Below are 27,194 nucleotides of genomic sequence, written 5' to 3' on the forward strand. Positions count from 1 at the left end.
TAAATTGTACTTGAATCAACACATATTCTAATTGCATCTTTCTAGCGAAATTCATACGATCCCCAATTTCCAACTACCTCCATTGCAATGTACTCCACTCATGAATCATCAATACTCCGTTGGTATTAACCCCGACCTCAAAAGATAAGCAGGAGTGCAACTCCAGGCATGACAATACGAGTTATTCAAATGATCTCCATACGGACTAAACATTGAATCCGCCGGATCGTACGCCTCCCAGAACGTATCCGCACCCTTTCGGACCATCCCACCCCAATAGTTCAGCAACAAACTCATTGCCTCCTCCTTCGCTCCTACTCGTGCAAAAGCCTCCGTAACGTAGTGAAACAGATACGGTGTCATCGCTTTCGTCGCCGATGGATCATTGTAAGCCTTTACTAAGGCAACTTTTGCCCTTTCCGGCGGAACGATGTCCGCAAGTGCTATCCAGGCTTGAGAAGCCCAAGAAACTTGCCTTTTGGGACCACTCACGAAAACTCCTTTTTCCGCGTCAAAAGTAGAGCTAAGAGTCTCGGATGATGCCGCAATGATATCGGTATGGATTGCGCACGGGTATCCGAGAAGAGAGGCAAGCCGATTTACGGCTTTCAGTGCGAAGACGATAAGTGCATGAGCACCCGTAGTTCGATCCAGACCATCTTGCCAGTCGAGAAATACCCAAACATCCTTATTGGGTGTAAACTTCCCGTCGGTGGATATTGAGGAAACAGAGTTCCTGGTACTGTTAACCACGGTCTGCCACAGATCATGTCCAGTAGTCTTGTCGCCAGATGCCCTGAACCCCTCGAGTGGTCAGTGCTTATTAAGCGCAAAGAATAATGAAAGAGACGAACTCGACATAGTCCAGGACTGTCACCCCAAACAGCACATCATAATCCAAGATATAGTCCCCCGCCCTCCTGGTAACAGGCCTCTCGAATATCGCTGCAGGGACACTCCCATCCTCTCTCGGAAACCCTGCAAACAGATAAAGACACCTCTTCACCAGATCATAATTCTTGAAAGTGTAATAATTTGCCAACGCCTGCAGCCTAAGGTCCCCAAGCCACAACCGCCTATCCCTTCTTGGTCCATCTTCAAAGATAGTGGTCATACAGTCCCTCAAGGTGATCACTGAGATCTCATCTATCTTCTTCAGTAGATCGTCCGCGGCCTGAAACGGAGGTGGTAGAGACACAGTTGACGATATTGCCGTAGCCTTCACATTCAAGAACCTTATCTTGTAAGACTTCGATCCGCACAGCACCTGCACACGCACATAACGGAACGCATATCGGCGCGGCAGTTTCACACTCGAAGGGCATTCATCGATATTGATAATCTCATCTGGATACCACGACGTTGAAATCCACGACTAAACCAGTTGTCAGCGCCCCATCTTCTGGACTCCATTAAGATCAGCTAAATTATAAATTTAAACGAGAAACTAACTTTTGATTTCGCCGGATCCAGCTCCTCAACCACATCTCCAGGCACCTCTCCAAACACCAATCTCAGCCTAGTCGGCGCATCGCCAACCGAGTCGCCCTCCCCCGCAAGGTCGAAGGAGAAATATCCAGTGCGGTGGCTCTCAAAATCGATGATGAATCCGTCTCCCTTCCCCCATAGCCGACTTTCGAGCTCTTCTACTGGAAACAGACTCGAAGGTTTATAGCGGAGATAGGTAGTGGCGCAGGGGTCGAAGCGGATTATGCTCTTGGGGGCCTCGTGCCTTTCAATGAGCTGCGGTATAAGAGAAGCCGCGGTTTCACGGAAGCGCTGGAGATCGGCGGTGGGTATTGGACTCGACATCTTGATGCGGTGTTACAGAGTCGACAGCTTTACAAGTCATTATTTGAACGATGAATATATCCAGTCTACCGAGTTTAATATGCTGATATTGCGGGGTCTCGGTACTATATTTAGGCGCGGCGGGATAGCAACTGCAAGGATACCCCTAGTCCATATAGTAGGCATATATCTTCCTCACAAATATTATTGAACCAAGCCCTAAGGGTTAAATCGACGCGTATATGAGCGTAGCTATGATTTTCTATATAAATTCTCATATTAGCTCATATCTTCAGTCATTCGATCGGAAACCAAAATTCATTGAATCCTGCACAAATAATTCTGGCCGCAAACCCTGCAGGAAACACAGAACGATACCCTGAACTACGTCAATTCAACATCCCAATAATGTCGTTGATTAGAACTTTACAGATCGAAGAACATGTGTGGTGTCTATCGATGACTTGAACAGTCAGAACTCAATTTAAGTCGTGGGTCATCACTCGGATAGATACCTCTAGAAAATGTTGGTTTTGTGCTTCAGAGCCTAAAAGAAGGCCCGTACGGGGCGTGGAGTCGGAAACCAGTCCCAATTCAAGACTTTTGTATCGTGCCTGCTCAGACTGTTTTATATCCGGGGCGTATGGACTTTATGGGTATAAATAGGCTCTATATTACACCTCTTATATATTCAGGTGATCCAACAAAGCCTTTAATTATCTCCACTTTCAGCTCCTATATTCAACAGATAATTGTGAAGCTCCTTATTCGCATCCAAGACCGATGATCGATCTTCCACTCGTAAGCGTATACTCGTTAGTCGTTATTTGAATTCCAATTTTGATCCTTAAAGCTAAGGTATACATGTTCATTATTTGCGCCCATATATCTCTTCGTGTCCGATCACTCCCTGAGCCAATCTAGCATCTTTGTTTCCACGAAAACTCCCGCCTTTTCCAACTCTTTGAAATATCTCTCTGTCGCTATTGTCGACGGCGTTAGCACACCGCCACCCATCTTCCTTGCTACTGTATCCTCATCGAACAAGATCGCCATCGCCGTCAACGCCAACAAGATACCAGTTAGCATATAGCAGTCTTTCTCTGCGCGGAAGGAGACAAATGCTCTCTGGTGAATAGCCCTTCCGTCATCTGCCTCGGCGATGCCACGCCACTCAACTCGGTGCTTTAGTGCTTGCTCGGCAGTGGGGCCATCGCCGGGTTGAGTTACGAATTTTCGGGCGAGCCATCTAATGATATCAGCTATTCTGCCGTCCCCCTTCCAGTTACAATATTCAGATAGCGAGGATATACCGGATAGGCGAGAACAATGGCAGGATCGACAGGGCACTGAATATAAGTACCCAAAGTATCGCAGTAATAAGGTTCTTGGTTTTTTTGTACTCCCTGAACTCGAAGTTCTTTCCATAATACTCGCCCTCATTATGAAGTCCCCATCCGCGCAAAACAAGGGTAGTGTCTGGTATGGCCTGTATCCACATCGTGAGATAGCCAAATGTAGGATGACGTCGGAACGGGAGAGTGTAGGGGAGAGGGCGTCCTGGTACTGGAGAAAGAGAGTAATGATTGGCAGAAGTGAGAATCTCAGAGAGGGAGCAATGCTCGAACATAGATAAAGCAGTCTGAGGAAACTGTCAGTATATGACAACAATCTTTATAGAAGTAGAGAAATAATACTTCTGCAGTTCCACCGCTGACACTACCTTTGAGGTCATCAATCGTGTAGACCATTTCCCTCACCCCACAGTTCAATTTGTCTCTAACAAACTTCACAAGCGCATACGCCGATAACTCTGCCGGCGCAGACTCAACACCACATTGTGGTATCAACTACGAAGATAAGTCAGGTTCAGCCAGTTGAAAACATATACAATAACTAAGCAATGCCAAGGAATCGGACACTTACGATGGCTCCATTTTTTTTTGCTTCTTCATGATATTTTTCGATAATCCTCTTCACCCACGGGGTCTCGCCCGCGGAATCCACATAATGTGTCCCATTTCTCACGCATGCTGCGACCACAGGTGTCCCGTATTTCAAATACGGGCCCACTGTCGAAATCAAGCAGCGGGTTGATTTTGTCAGGTTGTCTAGTGCCGTTTCACTCAAATCGGAGACGAATACCTCTGGAATATACCCAGTTAGTTGGTTGATAAAGGGCAGAGAATTTTCATGATGACCCACCGACTGGTCGCCTATCTGGGTATGTGATATTGTAGTCAGTCGCAAGCAGTTCGAGTTTTTGAGATGATCTGCCAGCAATGGCCCACTTGAGAGTAGTGGGGCTGTGGAGGAGTATTTGCTTGGAGGTGAGTTTTCCGGTGTAGCCGGTTGCACCGAAGATGATAAGATCGTACGTTCGAGGTGTAGAAGACATTGTGTGTTCAAATCTCTTGCTCTGTTCAGAGCTTTTGGGGGTTGATGAGGAGATATCAAGGTACTGGTTGGTTTAGAGTTGATCCGACGATAGCCAAGAAACTAAGCGACGCTATCGTCTCTCAACTTATTAGCGTGGAGATATTCAACAAGCTAGCTGTTATTGGGGCGGTAACGCTGCCAAAAGAAGTAGAATCTGTTCCAAAAGAGAATGAATCTACTGAAGGAGGGGTGACAGACGTGACTTTCGGCACCAATAATCTAGGTTAGGTATATTTAAGCAGGATTTGCAAGAAAACCTGCCAGACCGAGTTAACCCTCCTCTTAGCGTCCGGTCCTGAAAACAGACGAAGGGATAGGTCAAAACACTAGGTATGAGTATCGTCATTTCAATAGGCAGCTTTCATTTTTCTACAGATCTTCAATTCGCCATTAAATTAAAAATCTACAAATGTCAATTTTGGATGTTCGCTTGTCGGAATAGTGGTAAAATAGAGAGAAATGATACAAGATACGCCTGCTAGCGTACTACTTAGTATTTCTGGATTCCCCACAAGCCAAGCCAAATTGCTTGGACTAGCCTCAACGAGCGGAATTATTGCTATCAGGGTTAGGGTCCATATAGGGTTAGGGATCTCAAGGGTTGTGCCAAGCTTAAGGCTACACGTAGGTATTCTTGAGCGTAAAATCTATTCCCGGCCACAATCCTGACCCCAGACTCTGAGAGGTCTAGTTATTGTTTTTAACTATGAAAGGATTATGATATCAGTACATTTATTCAGTACATTTATTTGAATACATAGTCAGTCAGGAAATGTATCATTCTGTACCTTGACCATGGCCGCGTGTCGTGATACATGTATCTTATCTCACCGCTGTCTTTTTTTTGCATTGAGATCATTGATCATCTTAACCACTTCATTCGTAAGAACTCTGCGAATACATTTAGAATCGACATTTGTCTAGTGTAAGCTCTTTACTCACGACTCATGTGCTATATGCTATATGCTAGGAACGGCATTTTTTTAGCAACTGTGCTTGATCGACTAGAAGAGGTTTTGGATGCAGTAGCGGTTGAAAGTAAGCCATCTAACCATTTTTCCGCATCCTAAATTATAAACGGCGCGTTAATATCGGTTCAGGGGTGGTACTGAGTCTGAACAAAGTTGAAAGAAGAGTCCCTAGTATGACCAAGTTTATAAAATGGAAGTCGACATATACCACTTATAAAGGCTTCTGAAAACGCAGAATTGCACAATCACGCGGGATTTATAGTTGTCAGCGGTTTTATTGCCGTGTTGTATGTTGTTCTTGGTTCAATGATTTTCGGCTCTGTTAGCAGCATCGAGTGATATCTGGTGATTAAATCATCGAAACCCAAATACCCAAATATTACACAGGCTCCAAACGCCGTCTACTATACCTAACGGGTTACTATAAAGTAATACTTGATCCAACTACACCGTGATTAACAGAGAATCGCTTTCTTGTTTTTCTCACACACGATTTCACCGGGTTGGATTTCGTTGGTACTGCATTCCCAACCTCCTTAATATACTAGCACTAGACATAGAACTATGAAATTGCACTTATTTCCATTTTCCCAAACATATTAGGCACTTTTCCCTGCGGCATTGGTCGAGTATCATATAATGCCCGGAGGAATTCCCAATCATACAAAAGCAGGGGACGGGAACGAGACTACGTCTCCTTCTTAGTGGGGTATAATATAAACCGACTCTCGATGTTGGGACCTCTGTTATATCAGTTTCTCTCCCTCCTACTCCCTTCTTTCAACACCATATCACACTATATAACGTCAAGCATTCATTGACCTCTTATCCGCTCTTACTATACTATTTTTCTTCGTCATTCCGTGCTTCCATCTCTCTTGCTCCTGTAAACCCAGATCCTCCATCCTACGTGATCTGGATCATCTAAAGGGCATAGTCTCCCTCATTGTCAAAGGCATCTTTGTTACCGCGACTAACCGTCACCTTTAACCTTTCAGTACTTCCAGAGATATATATATGCTCACAACACTTCAAATATCAACCTATTTTTACAGCGAGAGAGATTATTTTTTACCGTGCGTACCTTTGTGGCTAGTGTCGCAACTTAGAGCTGAGGTTTGAGTAGGCGGTTCGATAATTTACTGCTGTTTTTCCCCAGTACATCGTCCTCTGACAAGCTAGGTGCTTGTTCGCGGCCTTTGGGCCATTGAGAACGACAGATTCGAGAGATGTGTTTGTGGTAGTGAGGAGTAGCCACCTATTTTATATTTCTGGAACTGATGCTAGGCTTGGTGATGGGTGATTACTGCGTTGTTGCAGGAGATTAAGGTTGTAAATATGTTGAATTATATACTTATACTATTGGAGTGTAAGGTAATGTTATATGCGATATATATGTGTGACAGTCACTGTCACCGTCACGTAATGTGGTCTACGAGGATAAGCATCCTTGTGTCCTTTCCTCAAGGACACCTCCTCGATGACGTACAAGGACAATGGCCCCAAAAGGTCAAGGAGCCTCAAGAATATGTTACTATATGTCCTTACCTCGAGGACCTTCAAGGTCCTTCAAGGGTGCGTCGATCGATTCTTAGCTATAATACATCCGATTAATTCGATGAGTTCATGGGTGGAATGTACTTTTTATGCTAAAGAAACATCACTTTTTACTCTCACGAAACGCCTTTTATTGTCCTCGAGGACAGTAGTGTTGGATAGACGCGGGCAGACAAGGGTGAAGGTCAACGAGGACGAGGCATCCCGAGCACCCCCGTAGACCACACTGGTACGGAGGATTTAACGTACCAATGGGGACTAATTTGAGCGCCCCATAGCGGTATTTACCCATTCTGATACTCTCCATAGAGACGCAACTAACGACAATATATGAAATAGCGCCCCGTATTTCCGGCCTGCAAGCGCCAATCAGAGAAGCTGGGAACATAAACTTTAAAGTTACATGTGGAAGGTTTATCTGGTTTGCGCCTCTTGCGTTTTCGTTTGACGTGGCCGGCGATATGGAACTAATTTGATAGGTTTATAAATTTTCCCTAGCTCTGGCTTGGTAGTAAGTGCCCTGGCTACGATTGTCTGTGTTTACAATTTGTATTTACCTCATGCTAGTATGGATAAACGGTTCCTCTTTTTTCTGTTCGACGTCACGATATCAACTTCTCAAGCCTACTAATCGTCGTTTCAATACCATGGGTACACGACATAGTCACTAGGTCAACACAACTGGCTATTCCGGAACCGCGCTAAGTTGCAAACGAATCGAATCGCTGCGTACTCTCGCGCCAACCCGTAGCTCCAGTCTCTTGCAGATCACCTGTCAAATACAGGCATTCCCCTGCCTACCTACAGCAAGCGAGGAACAAGTGCCCGGAGGCGACAAATTGATCCGAATAGCCGGAAGAAAATTGCCGCGGCCGGTTCTCACCGCGGCAAATATGTATGGGTGAGCTGATGAGCCATCTCCATACATAGTGGATCGAGAGGACCCACTTTACTAAACTTCAGGTACCTACTCCGGATTTTCTACGGGAATGAATGGGGGGTAAGCTGTGGGGTGTGGGATGTGGAGAGATGGATATGTTTATGTTGACGGTACTTCTACATGTGCTAACACCGTATGTATCTCAATCTACTCTATTTTGGTTCCGTGGAGAGAAAGATAGGGTAAACTGGGACTGGGTTTCTAGACACTCTGTGCACTTTCAGTATCAGTATCTATCAGAGAGCTCTCGAGAGCTTATCTCACCAACCCACCCACAACAATAAAACGCCTCTTGTAGACCAGGTACATCCACACACACTCTCTAGAAACAACCTGAGACAAATCGACATCCGCATATTCTTCCCGATCACTACCGCCCCACCACCACCAGCGCCACTAGCCTACATGTAATTAAGCTTCCATGGAGTTCCGATGAACCGCATGCACCTCACTTCCCTTCGCTCTTGGCATCAGGAACGCCGCGGTTACATTACTCTAGGTCTTCCCCCTGACTGGGTGAGGAGTATTTGCGCGGATTCCGCACGGAATAATAACATGCAGATCATAAGACATTTGCGACTGAGATTGGAATATTTTGCCTGTCTGTTGACGTCCCAGATCGATCGGTGATTCGGAGAAACAAGTTTACAGGTATGTAGAGACATGTATGTGCTACCTCTAGAGTACTCTACTACGCTTGCTTGATGTAGAGATATTGACTACTTATCTCCGCATATTTCTAGTCTATTTTGACGTTGAGTAGCTTCCTCTTTGATTTAGTGCTAACTTTTGCAGCTCACCGCTTAGCTCCTAGCTGCGGTCTGGTATGAAGCTAGAGTATAGTAGCTTATGGGCGGATCTGGGGATTATGGGGACTGGGGAATGTGGGACTGGGGAATTGGGGAATAGGTAGGTGGGCTCTGGGGTAATATAGTAGGTAGTGGGGTAAGAGTCTGGTGATGTAGTGGGTAGTTGGTACGCATTTGTGCTTGATATCCGTGAACACCCGCATCTAATTTAACTAAAGCATTTGGATACCCTGGTTTTGACCCTGACCCTGCCCTTTACCCTCGCCCTTGTCCATACTCTACTCTACGTAGCTACTCTACGTATACTCTTCCCTAGGTGGGCACGGTGTGTACGGCGTCTCCGTTCGCTTCGCTTCATGTTTGCATATCGGGAGCTAAGTAGCTAGCGAGCTGCTTTGTTCACATGCGCACACAATTAACACCCCACAATTATACACTCCGCTCAATGTAAGGTATTACTTCATTTTTCACATTCCCGCCCTCATAATCAAAGTAACTACATGTATGTATCAAACAAGAACACCTTAAAAAATATTACAATCCTTTGCCTCTCCCAGTAGAAGCTTAAACCTTCACCTCAATCTCCTCAATGATATTAGTAATACCCTGTGTTCCTTCGACCGCAACAACGGTCTTCTTCAAACTCGCCGCCTTCGGGAAGGGAGCGTTGAAGATCTCGTTGAGCTCCTCTAGAGTGCGGTCCTTGGTCTCGACGTAGAAGAAGTAGATGAAGAGGGCTTGGAACGCGTCCCAGGCAATGTAGAGGAAGTAGAATTTCCATTTAACTGTCATTGGTTAGCTATAGTTCTATCAAGATGTAGAGAATGTAGTTTAGAGGGGAGAAATTACCATCACCAAGTCCAACTGGCGTAGCATACTGGTTGAAGAAACTTGCAATGTTGACCCAGAAGTTGTACACGGCCATACCCTTAGCTCTGGTCTCGAAAGTAAGACACTCGACGGGGTAGAGCGCCTGGAAGGGTGTGAACCCGACACTGAAGGTGAATCCAAACATATAGATCATGGCAATGGTAGCGTTTGAGGCGGCTTTGTTATCACTTCCGGCGAACTTGGCGGAGAGACCAGTGATGATGGCAAACCACATGACGAACAGACAGGAGGTCGTGAGCAACATCTTTCTACGTCCGACGCGGTCGACTAGCGTGGATCCAATAATGGCACCAAGGAAGGAAATGACGGCGATAACTCCCGTGAGCATGAGTTGCGTGTTCACATCAGCGATACCAGCTATATGATTGTTAGAATTAATCGTTTATTACGCGTACGGGATGGACTGTTACTGACCCTGCTCCAACATGACTGGCAAAAAGTAACTGATAGCAGCGTTTCCTGACCATTGACCAAAGAAACTCATGGAGACCACCATAGTCAATCTCCATCTGGCTGATCTGGTCGAAACCAATTCGCTGTAATCCCACCATCTCTTATCTGAACCGGTCATGGAGATCTGCTCGTGCATCTCGCGGTAACTGAGCTGCACAATCGGGTTCTGCGGGTCATCTTCACCATGGTACTTTGCCAAGACCGCGAGGGCTTCTTCGTGGCGGTCGTTGGCCATGAGCCAACGTGGGGTCTCAGGAACGAGGAGAGAACCGACGAGGACGATTCCAGAGAAGGACATCTGAAGCCACAATGGGATCCTCCAGGAGTTGTTGTGGGTCGGGTAGTGAAGGTTAGTTCCGTAAGAGATCCATGATGCGGGGATAGCTATTAAAGTGAATTAGTTTCTATCTTTAACCCAGGAGTATCGATGGGGTGACTTACATCCAATGAACCAGAAACTGTTGAAGATACCAGTGAGAATACCACGGTACTTGGGGTGGGCAATCTCAGCAACGTAACTAGGTCCGGCAGTAGCACTCATGGCTACTCCGAAACCAAGAACGAAACGTCCTCCCTTGAACTGTGGCATATGCTGTGAAGGTGCCTGAATACATGTACCGATGATAATGAACAAAGCTATATGCCAAGCGTCAGCCACAAAGCTTGGTAGGGCAGGCAATTCGTTAGTTTAAAGGTAGCTTACCTCCAGCGAACATTCCCCACCGACGACCCCAGGTGTCAGTAAGCGGACCCGCAACAAAACTACCGCAAAGATTTCCAACAGCTATTTCTCCGAATTAGTTCTCTTCCCAAAAGCTATCATCGCTCGGATTGCGGAAAAACGTACTGTAGATTGCAAACACAAAACCTGTCGACTCTCCCGTTGTGGTCATTCCAAATTGTTTCTGGTACGGTTTCATCGCATTGATAGATCCCATTAGGGAACCATCGTAACCGTTGATGCATGCATTCAGTGTTGCTAGAAGACACAGTCCATACATTTGGATCATACGCTTCGACCATGGTTTGACAGGGGCCTTGAGAAGTGCGTCTGCGTAGGCGACATTCTCGACAACCACGACCTTTTGCGTGGCTGCCTCCTTCTCGTTATGATAGGAGGTATCTGACATTGTACTCCGTGTTTAAGTTTGTACTTTTGGTGGGGGGTGCCAACGTTGGCCGGAAGTCTGGAGTTGTGGGAGAAAATCAGATACAAGAGTAGCGTTCAAGGTGTATTATATACTGTCCTTCTCGTGGTCCGGTTGCTCTACTTCTGTCTACTCTATCAATCCTAGAAGATGTGGGGCAATAGCTACCACAGGCAGAAAGAAAGGGTTTCATTATCGTTTGGATATTTTCGATGTAGACACCCATGGCCGCATATGGTTGCACGAGATATTTGCACACCTACAGAGATGATATTTGCCGTTGGGGAAGTTAGGGCGCTCCAGCTTCCCAGGTCCTGCATGCAGCTAGTAATCAAATCAATTAATCCATAGCTATTTCTAACCCACTTGGCAGGCAAGGAAGGAACTGAGGGAATGAAGATTAGTTGGTGGAATGGTTATTGGCCGCGACGCCCTATTATGAAGGCGTTAGATAGGTAGGGAGTTAGGCTATTGTTAATTTTTTATTGAGGCGAAACCGGTAGCCGAACAGACGCAATTGACAGAGGCACGGGGGCAGCTCACGTTCCAAAGGTAGGTGAATCGAATCGACGCTGCTATAGCTATAGTATCGCTCGTGATATGACATCCAGGAGTCAAGCATCAGGAGAGGTTCTCCAAGAGAGGTTCCTTAGGCTAGGCAGTTGTGTCTTGTGTCTTGCGGCCAAAATAGTAATAATAATTTTCCGTTTTTCTTTTACCCTTGCTCGGAGGGGGAACTATAGGCACGATCTTTCTTTGTTCCGTACCGCGGACCAAAATACTTTTAACTGCGACACTCCCTTCTGGGACGCATGTATGTCTATCACAACGTGCAACCCGGCCCAAAGGAATAGAAGTCTCGGAGAGTAGATTCGTTGAAGTCATTTTTACCGATCTAATTCAATTGATCCTAACCTTGTATCCATACGCGTCTAGAAAACTGCAAACCTCCCAGTTGATTCCCTCCTCCTCAGATATTTGGAATCCGCTAGTGGCCATTTGGCTACTTACCTACGAAATGTAGCATGTCCATGTATACCCCGCAAGAAAGAAAATATTTATTAGTACCATAGGCCATGTAAGTTGGCGAGTAAAAAATTCCAATATCCGGTCTTTATTAATCGAGATAGTGGCGTCCTGGATAGTTTAGCTCAGTCTGGGGTTGTGGGGAAACACAACACTATCCCCAATTTAATTTCGACCTCAGTACGACAATCGGTCACGGTAGGTACCACATACCTCTTTTTGGAATTCTCTGACAGATGTAATAGTCCCTCTCTGTCACGTAAACTCCCTGGGGGACGTAGGTACACCTCAAAAAAATAGGTATACTCTTGTATGATGGGTGCCACCGGGAGAGAGCATGTAACACCGCACAACACGGGCCGTTGTCTTGGGTGGCCTTTTCCTGGATCTGAGTTACCTGCTGTATGTACTCGTAGAATAGCGTGCATACAGTTTGCACATGAAGCCTGGAGGGCGTCGGCCCTCTTATCCGTGAATGGAGATCGCCGACGGATTGCGGACCGTCAGAGCCGTAGACTTCCTAGTTGCCAGGTTGAATTGCGTGTGGCACGATGAACCGAATGGAGGGGAGGCTCCATATTTCATGAACCCTATCTCCCCACATATCTGGTTATTTAGCTGTGTGTTTCAAGTTCAGGATGTATATGAGTGGACGAGGCAGCAATGAAACTAAAGTTGTAAGGTTTTTTTACTCTGAATTTTCATTCCGGGGATGCGGAATTGTCAGCGGGGCTGGCTTCCATTGGAGCCTCGATCGAAGGAACAGAAATAATCCTGGCACTTGTCGAATAGAAGGAAAGGAACACCGGCAATTAACCTTTTTGACCCTTGTAAGTGCGGTAGGTATCTCTCACCCTCACAGGTTCCCATAAATTCAACTTCATCCTCTTTTGCCTTCAAACTTTTGGAAGAGAAAAAAAAGGTTCCTCGTGATGTTCCATTATCCCCTGTTCCTTCGCTTTTTAATCGCAGTGGCGTCTTTCTTCCAGGAAGATGTGCTTTTGCCTTTCTAAAGCCTTATCGGCAATTAATGCAACAAGGCAATGGTTAAATGGCCATCCACCCTGGCCAATTGACAGCAAGATCTAGCACGATAAATCAGCTACTAATTGATACAGAGGTGAAAAGAATTGCGGCAGAGAAAAAAGTATGTATGTACGTGGGATGAGGCTTTTAAGAGTGAAGTTAAGTTAGGCGAAGTAGAGAACAACAAAGCGCAGATTACTTTACCTTTGCGATATATCATACACTCGCGAGATTTCTTTCCCTTGGAGTTGTGTGCATGATCGAGCAGTCCATATCGTGATGATTTGAAGAAGGATGTGCATGTGGCCAGTTAAAGACCTCAGGTATCAAGCGAACTCGATGAATGGCAGTCTAGCTGACGAGTAATGGAAGCTTAGCTAGTTGGTTGGCAGATGTCACGAACCTGTTTTGTTTGGACCCCACTAGTAACTACCAAGCGATTTTGTCAGAAGCTCATCGATTAAACTTTCCGATTGGGTGAATGGTAGATTTTAAGCTTGGCGTATGGCTAACGTCTACTGAGGTGGGATATACTTTATGTGCGCGGAACTCAAAACACGCTGTAACAGAGTTTTATTCAGGCGACAGAATGATATAAACATCTACCCATGGCCACAAACAAATTGCGCACTGACATCCGTGAAGTCTACTATTAAGCGACGACTAGCCCTTCAGTGCTCATTCAATTTTCAAGGACCCAGGATTCTGCAGGCCACATGGATTGTGTGGATATAACCTACGTGTAATTATGTAACATAGATCACGTAGAATAAATCGTTAGATTAGGAGTTACATCGTATGGAGCAGAATAGATAAATTATGCAACAGGGAACGTTAATATATGATCTAGAACTTGAGTTAGAAAAATTTCCCTGTGGGTATGGCTACGTAACATGTACATACATGCCTCATAGCTTAAATTCGGCGAGACCCGTACTTGTACTACGCGTATCCAAGTGGGGGCCCGAAACTTGGGGATACACCTGCATTCCAATGGTTCATTCGACCCGAAGAAAGACCCTAGTTTGTTCGTTAGCTGACATGCTTAGAGCTCTATGTATGTACCTACAGGAACACACGATTCGCCTGCAGGATTTGGAAACGAGTGATCGTGGGTGACCGGTGTCGCACACTACATGCCAGTAAGCTGTATAATATCTTGGCTACCAATGTTTTCAACGATAGGAGGAGAACCAAGTCCCACTAGCGCAGGTACGGTATATATATAATGACATTATTCTCACGGTTCAGCGATCCCGGTGGACCGCCACTAGTGACTAAATACATATACACATAGTTTACCATGATCTAAACATATGACATTGTAAATGATTTACCACCCATCCATTTCTGTAGACTATATACGGACAATTCTAATCTTTACAAACCAATAGGTAGTATGTACATATTAGCATACTTCTAGGTTAATCATACGGGGAGTAGCACAGAAGGATTAACCCGCCCTTAGTAAGTTAACATCAAGCTTTTCCAGAATGAGCGAGCCTTTTTAATCGCGCTTAAACCTCTGGAAATATTGGTGCATTTCCCGTGCGCGATAAAACCCCTTTTCTTGAATAGCCGCCCTCTCACGCATAGAGGGGGGAGGAGGGGGTGCCTCCAAGAACTGATAGGCTCTCAATAGGACCCTAAAAAGGACTGTTTTGCGTTAGTACGTTCTATATTCCTCGCAGGTCGAGGCTTCTTATTCAATCAGAGGTTTTATTGCCCAATGGGATCTTGACTTAATTACATAGACTCTCACTCGGTTTCTCCACTGCTGCGAATGTTGAAAAAGTAGGACGAGAACGAGAGAGGATGAGGACGAGACAGTTAAGTGACTTAATTCTAATCTCGACAAAGAAACTGACTAGCTATATAGTCACGGATCGGACAGCTGTCATTAAACATGACAAGGACAGGTCTCAACATGACATCTCACTCGTACCCGTTCGACCACCAGTGCTCTTCGTCATCTGCACCTGCACCCGTTTGACATCATTTGAAATGCCAAATATCCAACAGCGAATTCAGCGCAATTTGGGAAATATTTTAAAATAGCCGTATTTCATAGTCACCTAGACCATGTGGGAGGACCTTTAAAGTTTAGCAGATGATTTTAGCTATTTATGAGCATTTATACGGATGAACTGAGCCACATATATATAATGTTGAATTTTACTTATCAGCAAAGTCGATTTCCAGCCGAAAATCAATCACAAGGTATTAATTTATTCTATACCAAAAAATTCCTTATATTAAGGTACTCTAGATCTATCATTTTACTCGTTATACATACATGTATCCAACCTTTTGGTCTTCAAAGAACCTATAAATATAAGTTTGAACACGTACACTTCAATAAGCTATGTGGCCTTTCGGATTTCTCTAACCTGTTACCCTCCTATGTTTCCAAATATCAAAACCCATCAAAACCGCTTTCTCGCCCCCACTTCTACTCTTCTTTTTTCTTCTTTCCTTGGGGGCGGTGGTGTCGCGATCGTAGAGTGAGTACTTTGGAAAGATGGCAAACAAATTGCACATTTTGCTTTGTTTATCTAGGTCTTTCCCAGCCAGGAACTACATGTAGATCTGGATGCTGAAGGCCACAAATAGACAGGATAGGTGGTACTTAGTCTAAAGTCCGGGTCGACATTCGATTAATGTAGAGTTCAAGACACCGTGTCCCCTTACCCCCATATGTCACTAAGCGTACACGTACACATACAGTTTCACGCGAAGGGCATCATCTATATATCGACGACCTCGAAATGGCCAGCCATATGAAGAACAAAGTCTCAGAGGCCCCAGACCGGGCAAACCCCCACATTTGGCGTTATTGGTCGTTAGATCATGAACGCTACTGACGAAGGCCACTCTCTGACTTCTAGTATGTGGTACGAGAGGGGCAGTAACAGATACACAGGCACTGAAACCCTTTGGTTAGCTGGCCGACAGAATCAAACGATATATATTCGAAGCACAGATGCATCAATCAGTCGATACACACAACCAAATCTATAACCTAGCCAAAATCATAAATTCGATATCTATTCCCCATATCCAGGACGGGTGGGCGGCAGAGTGCCTGTTTCAGTCCCTGCGAGTGATAGTCTATGATTGCACGCGCCAAACACCCTGAGGAGGCCTCTACCAAGATTTCCTCGGTCAGATTCTTATAAGTTTGACCCACTACTTTGAACACTAGGTTTTTTCTTTTTATCCCATTGGCATTATTGGCACTGACACCAAAAACTACAGAATAGTATTTTGAGCCCGGTCTGGGCCTTTCTTTGTTCCCACCACCACCACCACCACCACCACCACCATATAACCAACCACACCTCCCTCACTCGCTCGCTCAATCGACCAAACCCCGCGGAACAACGCGCGCGCCCAACAGAACTCATTTTCAAGCAATCGAAGAGATGGCCGATCCGCAGAAGCACCCCGACGAGGCGACACCCCAAGAACCCACCCCCGCCAAAGAAGCCGCGGTCTCAACCTCCTCAACACCTCATGAGCTGCCCACGCCAAAAAGCACGCCCCAAGAAAGCATACGCAGCAAGACTCCCGAACTGAGTGAAGCGGGCTACCAGAGGCTTGCGGCGTTCCTGGAAAAGGTGTTTGGCGAGGCGGAGGCGGGGGCTGACGGTGAAGGGGTGAGTATATGCGGTTTGAAGGAATGAATTTGAGGGGGCTGGGCTAATAGAGGTTCTCAGGAGTCGGATAATAGTTCGGCGCTCATAGGGCTTATAGGGCGGGAGTCGGCGGTTCGGGCGAGGAGACATCAGGCGTGGGTGGAGGAGGTGCCTGAGGATGGGGATGGTACGGGGCGTTAGGGATTTACATGGAACCTATCCTCTGTATGTATGTACGGGCGAGGTTACGTTGGTTTGATGTTTGTTATGATCAAGATAGATTGGCTACGTCATAGTCTTCAGGCTGACCACAATAATGAGATCATATATTGTTTCATGAATTATCACTCGGGTGTGCTATTCGCCCAACCAACTACAGAAGGGAAATTTGTTCAATTGTGGTAGTTTCTCTGAAAAATATTCAAGCACATGTACTATCTACCACAAACTCCTAACTGTTCAGAAATGGCGCGCTATGATATCGGCCAGAGCAGATTGCTTATGAGATGGCCATCCCTAGATGTGGGATGACCCCGAAATGACGAGCTGTCAGAAAAACAAGAAATGATGCACAGATTTTCGAAACCCGCTACTGACGCTTCCACCCAAATGAAAAAGACCCCTTAACCCTCCGTCTCCTCCTCCTCCTCCTCCTCCTCCACCGTTCCCTCCCCGAACGTCTCCTCACCCGTATACCTACACGCACCGCCCGCACCGTCAGCCCACTGCATCCACCCCCAACACACCCAGCCCAGAGAGAGAGAAGAACTTACACCACATACATAAACCCATCCGCATCCCTCCTCTCCTCAAACAGGACGCCCAGCTCCATACTCGTCGGCGGCAGCACCCCATCCACAAGCAGGAACAGCGCCTGCGTCGGCGCAATCTTTGTGCGGCGCCGGATCAGGTGCAGCAGGTACGCCACCTGCCGCTCCGGCGGGATGAGCACCTTGATGAGGCTCGGGCCCTCCATCTTGGACTTGGGCGCCTTCTCGCAGATGACGGGGATGTGGGAGGGGCGGGAGAGGAGCATTGCCGCGGAGGCGCGGCGGCGCTCGGTGGATGTGAAGGTGGACTTGAAGTCGGTGCTGTGGGGGGAGGGGAATTAGTGGGGTCTGTAGAGAGGGCAGGGGGGGGGAGGGCTTACGTCTCGGACATGGTGGGGGGGGGGGGGGTGTTTGTGACGGTAGTAGGTGGCGGGGTTGGTTAGGTGAGGGTTTATAGCTTGAGCTACAAGTCGAGATGTCAGAAGTGGCGAAGACTACTTTTTGGAGATAGAGGTATCTCCAGCTAGCTATAGATTCCGGAGGTTGCGAATATTATTGTGGTGAAGAGATCTCCCAGCTAGAGACCCAATTGCAATATAAGTAACCCCCTCGCCGATGTCGGCGGCCCCTCGCCATACTATGTCTCCGGTACCTCTCTGTCTGTATCCCCCAAGCTGCGATTCAGGTCACCCGCCTAGCTAAATACACACACAGTCAACGCCGCCCCGATGACTCCTCGGCCAAACAAGACAGATACTGCATGCAATATCCAATGGCGTGAGTCGACTCTGATGGCATTTATAGAAACAAACACCCACCTCTCAGTTACAACCCGAACCCGAACCCCCCCTCCGCTGTAAGGTGGTCTTGGTATTAACGGTGTTCCCGGCGGTCTAGCCTATAGCTAACCAGACGTGCCACCCTGATGGGTGTAATTAAGTCGACAGCCTTCGATCCTCGTTTGTAACATGTAGCATCATCCTATTACCCGTCGAGTCTTCCTGCATCCACAGCCACAGCCACACATAGCTAGCAAACAACGCTCTCCATAGCTTGCATGGGCTGCTCGATATGGAGGGCCTGACCTAGCTCCCACCGCACGCCCAACCGCTCGCTCTCCACCCGCAACTCTTTCCCCAGTTCTCGCCACTCCACGGGCTGGCCTCCGGATCGTCCCTCGCAGCACGGCGCTAGGTACTTATATTATGACTGTGCAAGCCCCACGACTCGTGTTCGCATTTATCGCACTTGTCACCTCGTGCGCAGCCATCCACTCTGCAGTCACACCCGCCCGTTAGAGTACCTACTCAGGCCAGGGCCGGAGGAGGGCAAGGTGGTGGTGGTGGTGGTGGTGGTGGTGGTGGTGGGGCGTGGGGAGGGGTGCAGAGCGGAGTCAGAACCCTATCGTCCAGCCCCCACCAGGAACATACATGTAGATACCGACAACTCTAATCCAACCAAGCTTTCTGACATGCCGCTGCCTGCATGTAGCTCTGTAGCCCAGCAACACGCTCAGTGTGTGCATAAGCTAAGCTACATACATGTGTAAGGATGCTGCAGTACCTGTTCCCTAACCCTGTCCAAGCAGGATCCCTAACCCACACCCACACCCACACCCACACAGCCAACCCTAACCTTGCCACGCTCACGCTAGCTATAGCTAGGGCCGATCTCAACCCATCACTCGCCCCCTCAATGATAAAAAGCTCTACTTTTTTTTTGTGCCTTCCCTTTTTTCCTTCAGCAGCTGAGCATTACTGTGTCTCTGTGCCTGGTGGGACAATAAAATTCTTCTTCCCCCCTCCCCCCCCCAAAAAGCAGCAGATCACATGATTCGAACCACATCTCCCACCTGCATGAACATATACGTCGAACCAGGCTAGCTAGCTGAAGCTAAATATAATATTAAACAAGACCAGGCACGCAGCAGGCAGCAGGCAGCAGGCAGGCAGGCGGGCGGGTGGCCGTGAACACGAAACGAGGATGAGGGGGGGGGGGCCTCCTGCGTCTGATTCAGGTTTCTTTTGCACAGGATGCATGGCCGGCCGGGCCCCATGGATGGATATTGCCATCCCTGGCTATACGTACGTCCTGCCTTTCTCACGTCTCTTTCTCTCTACTCCTCTATTCCCGCGCTCGAGCTCCTAGGAAGGAGAGCTGGTCAGATCATGATCAGGGAAAAAAAAAAAAAAAAAAAAAACGAGCTGGAACTGGGAATAATTTTTTTTTACAACAAAGCCTTTCTTGAACCATGACATGAATCTAGAAGCATCCGTCCGGTCCATGAGACGGCGGTGGAAAGGTGGAAAGGGTGGACATGGGTATACCTCAGCTCACACCTCCTGCCTGCTCCATGATCATTCACCAAGATCACATATCTGTACCGGCATCACGAAAAAACTCTCGGAATCGGAAACAATCTCTCGCCCCCCCCCCCCGCCCCCCCCTACCTCCCCCTATTTTTCTTTTTTTTTTTGCTCGATCCGTGGTCAGAGGTCAGATATGCAAGTTTTTTTCAAATCTTGCTGCTGTGTGAACTAGTACTATACCAGTGGTGGCTACAGCTTTTTCAGAACTGGTAAATAATATGTGGTGCAGCCATGGGAGGGGAGGGGGCAGAAAAAAATTATACCGCGGCCGTGACTCAGTGATGAGATGGTCTGGTTCTTCATATCGATATCGGGCCTAACTATCCTAAAAAAGAGCCTCCCCGTTGGGGACAAAAGCTCCCAAGAAATACAGAGAAAGGGATTGGGGGGGGGTTTTTGGTGAAAATAGACAATAAAGTAAAGGTAAAAGTAAGAGGTAAGTTTGAAAGGAAAAAAAAAATAAAAGTAGAAAAGAGAGAAGAAAAAAATTATAAACAAAAGAAATCGATCTCCCTAACGTACGCAGCAAGCAGCAACAAACAACAACAACAAAAAAAGAGAAGTGAAAAAAAAAAATACAAAGTAAAAACGCCCCACCTCCCAAAAATAAAATAGAAAAAAACCTTCGTCCGGCCCTGTAATATGTATGTATGCCAATCCCAATCTGTTCCTTCCTGCAATGTCATAAAACTGTATCCTTTCCCCCACCCCCGGCCCTTCTTTCCACCCCCCCCCCCCTCTTCCCCTTCCCCTGCTGCTGCTGCTTCTGCTTCATACTACCTGCCCTCCCTCCCTCCCAGCCCCCCCCTCACTCGTCCCAGCAACAACGACCGCTCGAGCCAACATATAAGTAGTAACCAAATTGTGTGTAAGTTGCGCTTTAGGAGAGCAAAAAAAAGATGAAACGCGAGCTTGCCACAAAAGAAATGCGTGTCACGACCATAAGAGAAAAAGATCAGAAAATCAAAGAACAATCCGAAAATAACACACACACAACCGCTAAAATAACAAATCACAACTAAAAACACAGAGCAAAGCAATCAAAAAAAAAAAAAAAAAAAAAAAAGAAACCCACGCTATGCAATTTACAGAATAAACAGAAAAACATCGTCAAAAACGGGAATAAAGGAAGAAGGAGGGAAGGTACTTCCAGCTTCTTCTCGGGATCGAACTAACTAGAAGGTTCAACCAGCCAGTATCCAGCAAGCAAGCAGATCAAAAAAGCTCTGCCTCCCCGCCCTGCACGCTCTCATTCGCACACACCCTACACATGACAAATCCACAGCTGTCCAAACACACCCACATATTTGGAAACGGCCCCCTCCTACAAAACCTGCACTTCCCCGCATCACCGCTCCCCTGCATCCCCTTCCGCGGCTTCAACCTGTGCTCCTCGATAATCAGCTCGCCGTCCGCGCTCTCGCCACTGCGCGCAGTCTTGAGGAAGATGGTGCCCGGCATGCGTGCGAGCTCGGAGCGCTCCTCGTCCGTGAGGGCCACGGCCTGCACCCCAGTGCCAGTAGGCGAGGAGGTGGTGGTGGCAGACAGTGTGGGGCTCGTGGGGACGGTGCCTGGTGGGGAGTAGTAGACTGGCTGATGCAGCTGCTGCTGCGAGGGCGGCAGCACGGGCGGGAGGTTCGACGGGTTGGACGACGATCTTGCGTGGCCTGATTTCCAACGTGCAAAGGACGAGGAGGACGACGGCAGTGTCCCACCAGAGGTTGCGCGGGGTCGAGACGACGACGATGATGATCCACTGTGGTTGTGACCCTTCTCGCAGGCGTCGTCGTTGTTGTCGAGGGAGTGGGAGATTTCGGAGGAGAGCGGATGGGGGCCGCCGTACTTGATTGCGTTTGAGGGACGCGAGATGATGTCGGGCGTGATGGGCGGGTGGTTTGCACCGCGCTTGTTGACGTGCGAGTTGAGCCGGGTGAAGGCATGTCGTAGGCTGACGGTCTTTGAGCGGCGGGGCGCCTCGGCTGCCGCTGCCACAACCGGTACTGCTGTTGCTGCTGCCTGTGGCGCTGCATGCGCGGGCGCCACGGGGAAGAACGGGATCGAGACGTCATTGTCCGACGTCTCGGTGTTGAAGACGATGGGCCGCATGTTCTGCATGTCGTCGGGTATCCTCTTTGGCGACAGCCCCGCGGTGAAGCTGTACTCTGATGCGGCCGTGGGCGAGACAGGGGCCGTCCTGAACGAGCCGGCGTCGAACTGGGGGGGTATGACGATCTCGTGCAGCAGCGAGCTGGGCTTGTTGTTGCCCCGCGAGCCTCTGGACGCGAACTTATCAGGATTGAAGGCTGATGCTGATGCTGCTGCGCCTGGGCTGTGTGGGGGTGGGAGCACGATGTTCTCGTCTACATCAGCAAGGTTGTCCATGGGCATCCCAGGCGACTTGGGACTATGCATATGCATGCTCCTATTGGAGTTCATCGACATGGCCGAGAACGATGTGCCAGGACGGTTGGCTGTCGACGGCCGAGTGATGGAATTTGTCCGTACCCTGGGTGTCAGTGATAGTGGTGCCTTGGCCTGGTTGACTGCCGACGATCTTGAGCTCATGGTGCTGGTTCGCAGAAGCTTCGACCCACCGGCCGAGGGATGCAGGGCAGGCTTTGCAGATCCCGCAACTGGGATTGGGATTGGTGCAGGTCTCGGTGCCAGGAATGACGGCGTCTCCCGACCAGTAATCTCTTCCCGGATCGAAGCCGCAAAGCTCGGGGCTCGCTGGGGTGCTGGGCTCGCCGAGCGTGACCTGGAGGACATGGGCCGAGGAATTCGGGATGAGGCTGTCACTGCCGATGAGTGACTGGAGTGCTTGTTCACCGTGGGCGTTGGGGCCTCGATATTCACCGAGGGAATGCCCTGGTTAAGCATCAGGTTGCCTTCGTCGAGGCAAAAAAGCACCTCCTGCGACCTGCCGTCATCATCATCAAAGCTGTTGCAGGGGTAGTAATTATCGCTTCCGGTCTTTTCTGGCGAGCTCCTGGCAAACATGTAATCACCGTCCGGAGTGATGGGGCTCGACGGAGAATCCGAACGCCTCTTCTCATCGTGGAAGCTCTGGAACGAACTGCGACCACTCCGGATGCCGGTGGAATCGGTCGTTGTCGACGAGTCTTGACTTGTTGTCTCGGTCCGTGTTGTGGGCGAGTCCGCAGACCTATACGAAGAGTGACCTGAAGCGGCTTTGGCACCAGAGTGTGAATAATCTTTCCGCGACAAGGGGCTCGGGTTTGAGGTGGGGGTGGTACCATATCCGACATACTCCTCAGTCGAGTCCCTCGACAACTGGCTTGGATGAATCTCGTTCAGAGGCAATGGGTAGTGCGCAGTGGTGCGCGGCGAGGAAGGCACCGACGCAGACACAAATTGGGCCTCGTGGATACTTGAGGCAACATTGGGGGGGCTGAGAGGACTACTTGCCCGCCTATCACGACTGTGCAATAGACCACGTATTTTTGTCGAGAACATACGCCCAATGCTGTGGGTGCTGTGGGGCGAGGACGGTGCTTTTGGCACATTTGCACCTCCAAAACTGGTAGGGCGGAGAGGGTCGGGGCGTGTGCGTGAACTCACACCGCTATCCGATGACCGCAACTTCGGCATCGCAGAGTCGGAAAAGAATTGCTCGAGTATGAGGGTGGGTATCACTAGTGCCGAACGTTCCTTCCCGGACTGAGGCGCCACGGAAGATGACGATGGAGAAGGTGGAGGCGGGAGCGGAGGGAGAAAGCGCTGAGCTGGCGTGTATGTGGGGGATGCGAGGGGATCCGCTTCGGGGCCGGCTGCACACCAGGGGAATTCAGCCAAAAGATTGACGTTGACAGTTTCTTCTGCTGTTCTCACTCCTGCTGCTGCTGCTGCTGATGATGATGCTGCTGGTGATGATGCTGATGATGATGATGGTGGTGATGATGTCGACGATGGAGACAAAGATGATGATGAGGCGTCGCCAGAGAGTTCTGTCAACAACTCCGATGGCCGATTATCGGTATCTCGAGGCTCGACAACCGAAGTACCGGACGACAACAACAACAACGACGGAGGTGTGCTGAAGAGATCGTTTACGGGAGAAACGTGGTGGGTACGAGGAGGAGGGGTGGAGAGAGAACGATCGTGTTGTTGCTCGGAGAACGAAAAGGTTTCGGGGTCAAACAACAAAGACGGAGTTGGTTTAGGTGATGTGAGGGACGAAGAGGACGACGTTTCATGGCAGGGCCGACGTCCAGGACTGGCAATTGCGTCTTCGGGGCTGAGTGGGGAGATCTTTTCCTCGCAGGAGAATGTTAGGGGTGGACCGAGTGCAGGTTTAGGTTTTCCCTGCTGGGGGGGAAGGAGAGGAGCACTAGGAGGAGGAGGAGGAGGAGGAGGAGTGGTGGGAGAAGCTACGACCACCACGGCGGGGGAAATTTCGTGGTTGAGAATTGAGTGATTCTCATCAGTCGGTGTGTGAGTGTGAGCGTGAGTAGTGTGGTGGAGGTCGAGATTCTGGTTGTTGTGGTGGTGGTGGTGGTGGTGGTGGTGGTGGTGGTTGTCGGACAAGGCTGCCACCTGGCCAGCTGTGAACGTGTCTGCGTGTTTGCAGGCGTATTGCTGGCGCGACCCCCAAAGGGAGGGAGGGATAGGCGGGAGGCATTCGTCGAGTGGGAGAAAGAGAGACAGGTCGTTGGCTGACCTGGACTTGTGGAGGGTGATTGGGTCCGGATGGCCAAGAGAGCTTAAGTGATCGGAGAAGGTGTAAGAAGCACTTGCGGAGGGGACTGCAGTAGTAGGCCTAACGGCTGAGTGGGAGCTGTGGTAGGTTGGTCTCCCGCCAAAGGTGGGGCCTGCCTCACGGTAAAAACTGTGCTGCAAGGTGAGGCTCTCGCCATTTGCGTCGTTCACCTCATGACGAAGGGCCAGAGTGTGGCTGGAGTGGGATACAAGAGGACTCGATATTGAGAAACTGGCCAGCACCGGCGAGGTCACCACGGAAGAAGCAGCAGAGGGCGAGGGCGATCTGGTGATTGCGGTCGACAATTTTGTTGCAATTAGCCTGAGCCTGAGCTTTGTTGGTGTGGCACTATTATTACGACTATCATTGAGATCGAGGTTGGCTGGAGTAGTAACACCAGTATTAGGACGAGTATTAGTAGCAGAATTAGTAGCCGTAATAGTAGCAGCAGCAGCAGCAGTAGTAGCAGCAGTAATACTGGCAGTATTACTACTAGCAGTAGTGGTAGCTGTCAAAAGATTAGAGGTGACGTCGTGACCGAGTTTGTTTCCCATTAGCATTAATTGTTCCTCCCCAATCCCCTCCACACCAGCTATCAATATTGCTGCTTCTGCTGCTGCTGCTGCATGTCCCAATTCATTCTCATCTCCCCCCAGCAGTAGCTTCCCTAATTCTCCGTTCCCCGACCACAGCAACGACGACAACGACGACGACGACGACGACTTCCCCTCCATTTCACCCACCACCAACCCCCCTCCTACTCCTCCGTCTCCTCCACTATCACTTCCCCCACTCATTGATAAGTCCTCATTACTATTATTATCACCACCACCACAACCACCATTGCCGCCGCCGTCCAATGCGCTGTCCTGCAAATCCCCCCGGTCGCCCTTCTTCTTCGCACCAGCGTTATTATTGCTCCAAATGGACCACTGCGTGATGCCCGCCATGTGTCTGTACCACAAGTAATCCTGTACCTTCCTTTTACTAGAAAGGGAAAGGGACTGGGAATCACTGCCCAGTGGGAAATGTGAGGTGATGACAACACAAACACCTTCCTGGGGCCAAAAAAAAAAAAAGGTAAAGGAAAAGAAAAAAATTATGTATTATGTATGTAGGGTATGTAGGTATGTATGTATGAGGGGAGTTGGATGCGACGTCGTCGATTTGGTACTGTAGGTAGTTTAAGGTATTATTGTATGTGCCGGCCGAATATGACGAACGGAGATCTGATCTGAGGTACGTCGGGGTTTCTTTTTGTTTATGCCGCCGCCGCCGTACGTCGTGATGGAAGGGGAAAGATTATTCACAACTAAGTCTTCTCAAGCTTCTGAAGGAATGAAGAAGCTGGTACGTCGACGAGTGAGCGAATGAATGGGTTGAATGGCCTGGGGAACAAGAACAGAAAGTTAAAAAATAAAAAAGGCCAGCTATGACCAGACAGACGTCTCTCTATACATATTAAAACCTAAACCGAAGTCTAAAACCAGAAAAGAATGTCTGTGTCTAGCTTCCCCTTCTTTTTCTTTCCTTCCTTCGATCCCTTTCTCCTGAGAAGAATTAATCCGGCCGGGTTAGTGTTCAATTGCTATGTTATGATGTTTCTCTCTTTGACCTCCTCCTGCTCCTCCTCCTGCTCCTCCTCCTCCTCCTCCGGCTCCGGGGGTGGTGGCAGGCAAGGCAGAGGGAGCGAGAACAACATTCCCATGTTCGACGGGCTGTCTACCTAGGTAAATTGGAGGTGTACCCTATATGTGAAGAAACCCGTAGAGTAGGTACAATAATAACCTACTATCCCCTGCGCTGGAGAATTTTTTTTTTTTTTTTTTTTGGTTACCCCTGTCGATGTTCGCGGTACTCTCCACGACGAGGATGGATGATGATCTACTCTATGTACGGCGCCCACTTATGCAAATATCAATCCTCCCCAATTAATTCCCCTAGCCTGCCAGTGCCCTACCTACCCTACTCATGTACCAACGGGAGCGCATTTCTTTTCTTCAGCTCAATTAATTCTCCTCAAGCAAGCAGAAGCTCAATTCATCTCACCTTTTTTTGATCTTGATCAATTTCTTTGTGGGTGTGCAGCACCGTACCACATTCACTCACCCGCCCATCTCGTAACAAGCTCGCATCCGAGTCCCGACATGGACGAGCTACGGACGTCCTCCGTCCTGAGACCCTGCGGTGGTGGAGGTGGAGGTGGGTATGTAGCCTGTAGTTGCGGTAGCGGTACTCTAGGTTGTAGTTGATGCAACTTGATGGACCAGGACCTACCTACAAACCTACCTCCTCCGTTCAAGCCACCGAACCGACCCAATCCTTGGCCCCCAGCAAGCCTCCTCCGAAGGAACAGGCCCGCCACAAACATCCCATAATCATCATCATCAGTCCTTTCGTTTCCCTCATCATCATCATGCCCACCCCACCCCTCCCCTCGTCCGAAGTAACCGACCAGCCAATCGAGTGGATGGCAGCTGCTATTTCGAACGTCAATCATTCACCCGGGAGCTTCGAGCGGTGAGTGAGTGAGTGATCAGTAGTGAGTGAGTGAGTGAGTGACATGTCTACCGCCTAGCTATCTACATACATCATAACCCAACCCCAACCTACCGCGATGTCATATCGTAGGTAAAAAAAGTAGGT

General features: G+C 48.6%; 7 protein-coding genes across 7 annotated transcripts; 1 reads left to right on the plus strand and 6 right to left on the minus strand.

Moving 5' to 3' along the window:
• Positions 1-108: 108 nt before the first annotated feature.
• On the minus strand, positions 109-1,812 carry H6S33_009948 (uncharacterized protein; the record flags this gene model as incomplete). Its single annotated transcript, XM_044841468.1, has 3 exons — positions 109-796; positions 855-1,375; positions 1,453-1,812. 3 exons carry the CDS (start codon positions 1,810-1,812, stop codon positions 109-111), a joined length of 1,569 nt encoding a protein of 522 aa, XP_044697091.1.
• Positions 1,813-2,694: 882 nt separating this feature from the next.
• H6S33_009949 (uncharacterized protein) lies at positions 2,695-4,189 on the minus strand (the record flags this gene model as incomplete). Its single annotated transcript, XM_044841480.1, has 5 exons — positions 2,695-3,040; positions 3,105-3,433; positions 3,489-3,641; positions 3,718-3,938; positions 3,997-4,189. The coding sequence occupies 5 exons, from the start codon at positions 4,187-4,189 to the stop codon at positions 2,695-2,697; spliced, it is 1,242 nt and encodes a 413-aa protein (XP_044697092.1).
• A 4,882-nt stretch (positions 4,190-9,071) lies between these two features.
• On the minus strand, positions 9,072-10,981 carry H6S33_009950 (uncharacterized protein; the record flags this gene model as incomplete). The annotated part of the gene is made up of 6 exons (XM_044841491.1): positions 9,072-9,292; positions 9,357-9,755; positions 9,813-10,235; positions 10,293-10,487; positions 10,555-10,635; positions 10,699-10,981. 6 exons carry the CDS (start codon positions 10,979-10,981, stop codon positions 9,072-9,074), a joined length of 1,602 nt encoding a protein of 533 aa, XP_044697093.1.
• Positions 10,982-12,615: 1,634 nt separating this feature from the next.
• Positions 12,616-13,271, minus strand: H6S33_009951 (uncharacterized protein; the record flags this gene model as incomplete). Its single annotated transcript, XM_044841502.1, has 5 exons — positions 12,616-12,631; positions 12,718-12,805; positions 12,880-13,034; positions 13,089-13,110; positions 13,256-13,271. 5 exons carry the CDS (start codon positions 13,269-13,271, stop codon positions 12,616-12,618), a joined length of 297 nt encoding a protein of 98 aa, XP_044697094.1.
• A 3,205-nt stretch (positions 13,272-16,476) lies between these two features.
• On the plus strand, positions 16,477-16,890 carry H6S33_009952 (uncharacterized protein; the record flags this gene model as incomplete). The annotated part of the gene is made up of 2 exons (XM_044841513.1): positions 16,477-16,710; positions 16,771-16,890. The coding sequence occupies 2 exons, from the start codon at positions 16,477-16,479 to the stop codon at positions 16,888-16,890; spliced, it is 354 nt and encodes a 117-aa protein (XP_044697095.1).
• A 422-nt stretch (positions 16,891-17,312) lies between these two features.
• On the minus strand, positions 17,313-17,850 carry H6S33_009953 (uncharacterized protein; the record flags this gene model as incomplete). Its single annotated transcript, XM_044841524.1, has 3 exons — positions 17,313-17,385; positions 17,472-17,780; positions 17,840-17,850. 3 exons carry the CDS (start codon positions 17,848-17,850, stop codon positions 17,313-17,315), a joined length of 393 nt encoding a protein of 130 aa, XP_044697096.1.
• Positions 17,851-21,043: 3,193 nt separating this feature from the next.
• H6S33_009954 (uncharacterized protein) lies at positions 21,044-25,498 on the minus strand (the record flags this gene model as incomplete). The annotated part of the gene is made up of 3 exons (XM_044841535.1): positions 21,044-23,019; positions 23,086-24,930; positions 25,039-25,498. 3 exons carry the CDS (start codon positions 25,496-25,498, stop codon positions 21,044-21,046), a joined length of 4,281 nt encoding a protein of 1,426 aa, XP_044697097.1.
• Positions 25,499-27,194: the final 1,696 nt, after the last annotated feature.

Source organism: Morchella sextelata (genome assembly GCF_020137385.1).
Source record: "Morchella sextelata strain SCLS chromosome Unknown scls_4, whole genome shotgun sequence".
In the NCBI taxonomy this organism is placed as follows: domain Eukaryota; kingdom Fungi; phylum Ascomycota; class Pezizomycetes; order Pezizales; family Morchellaceae; genus Morchella; species Morchella sextelata.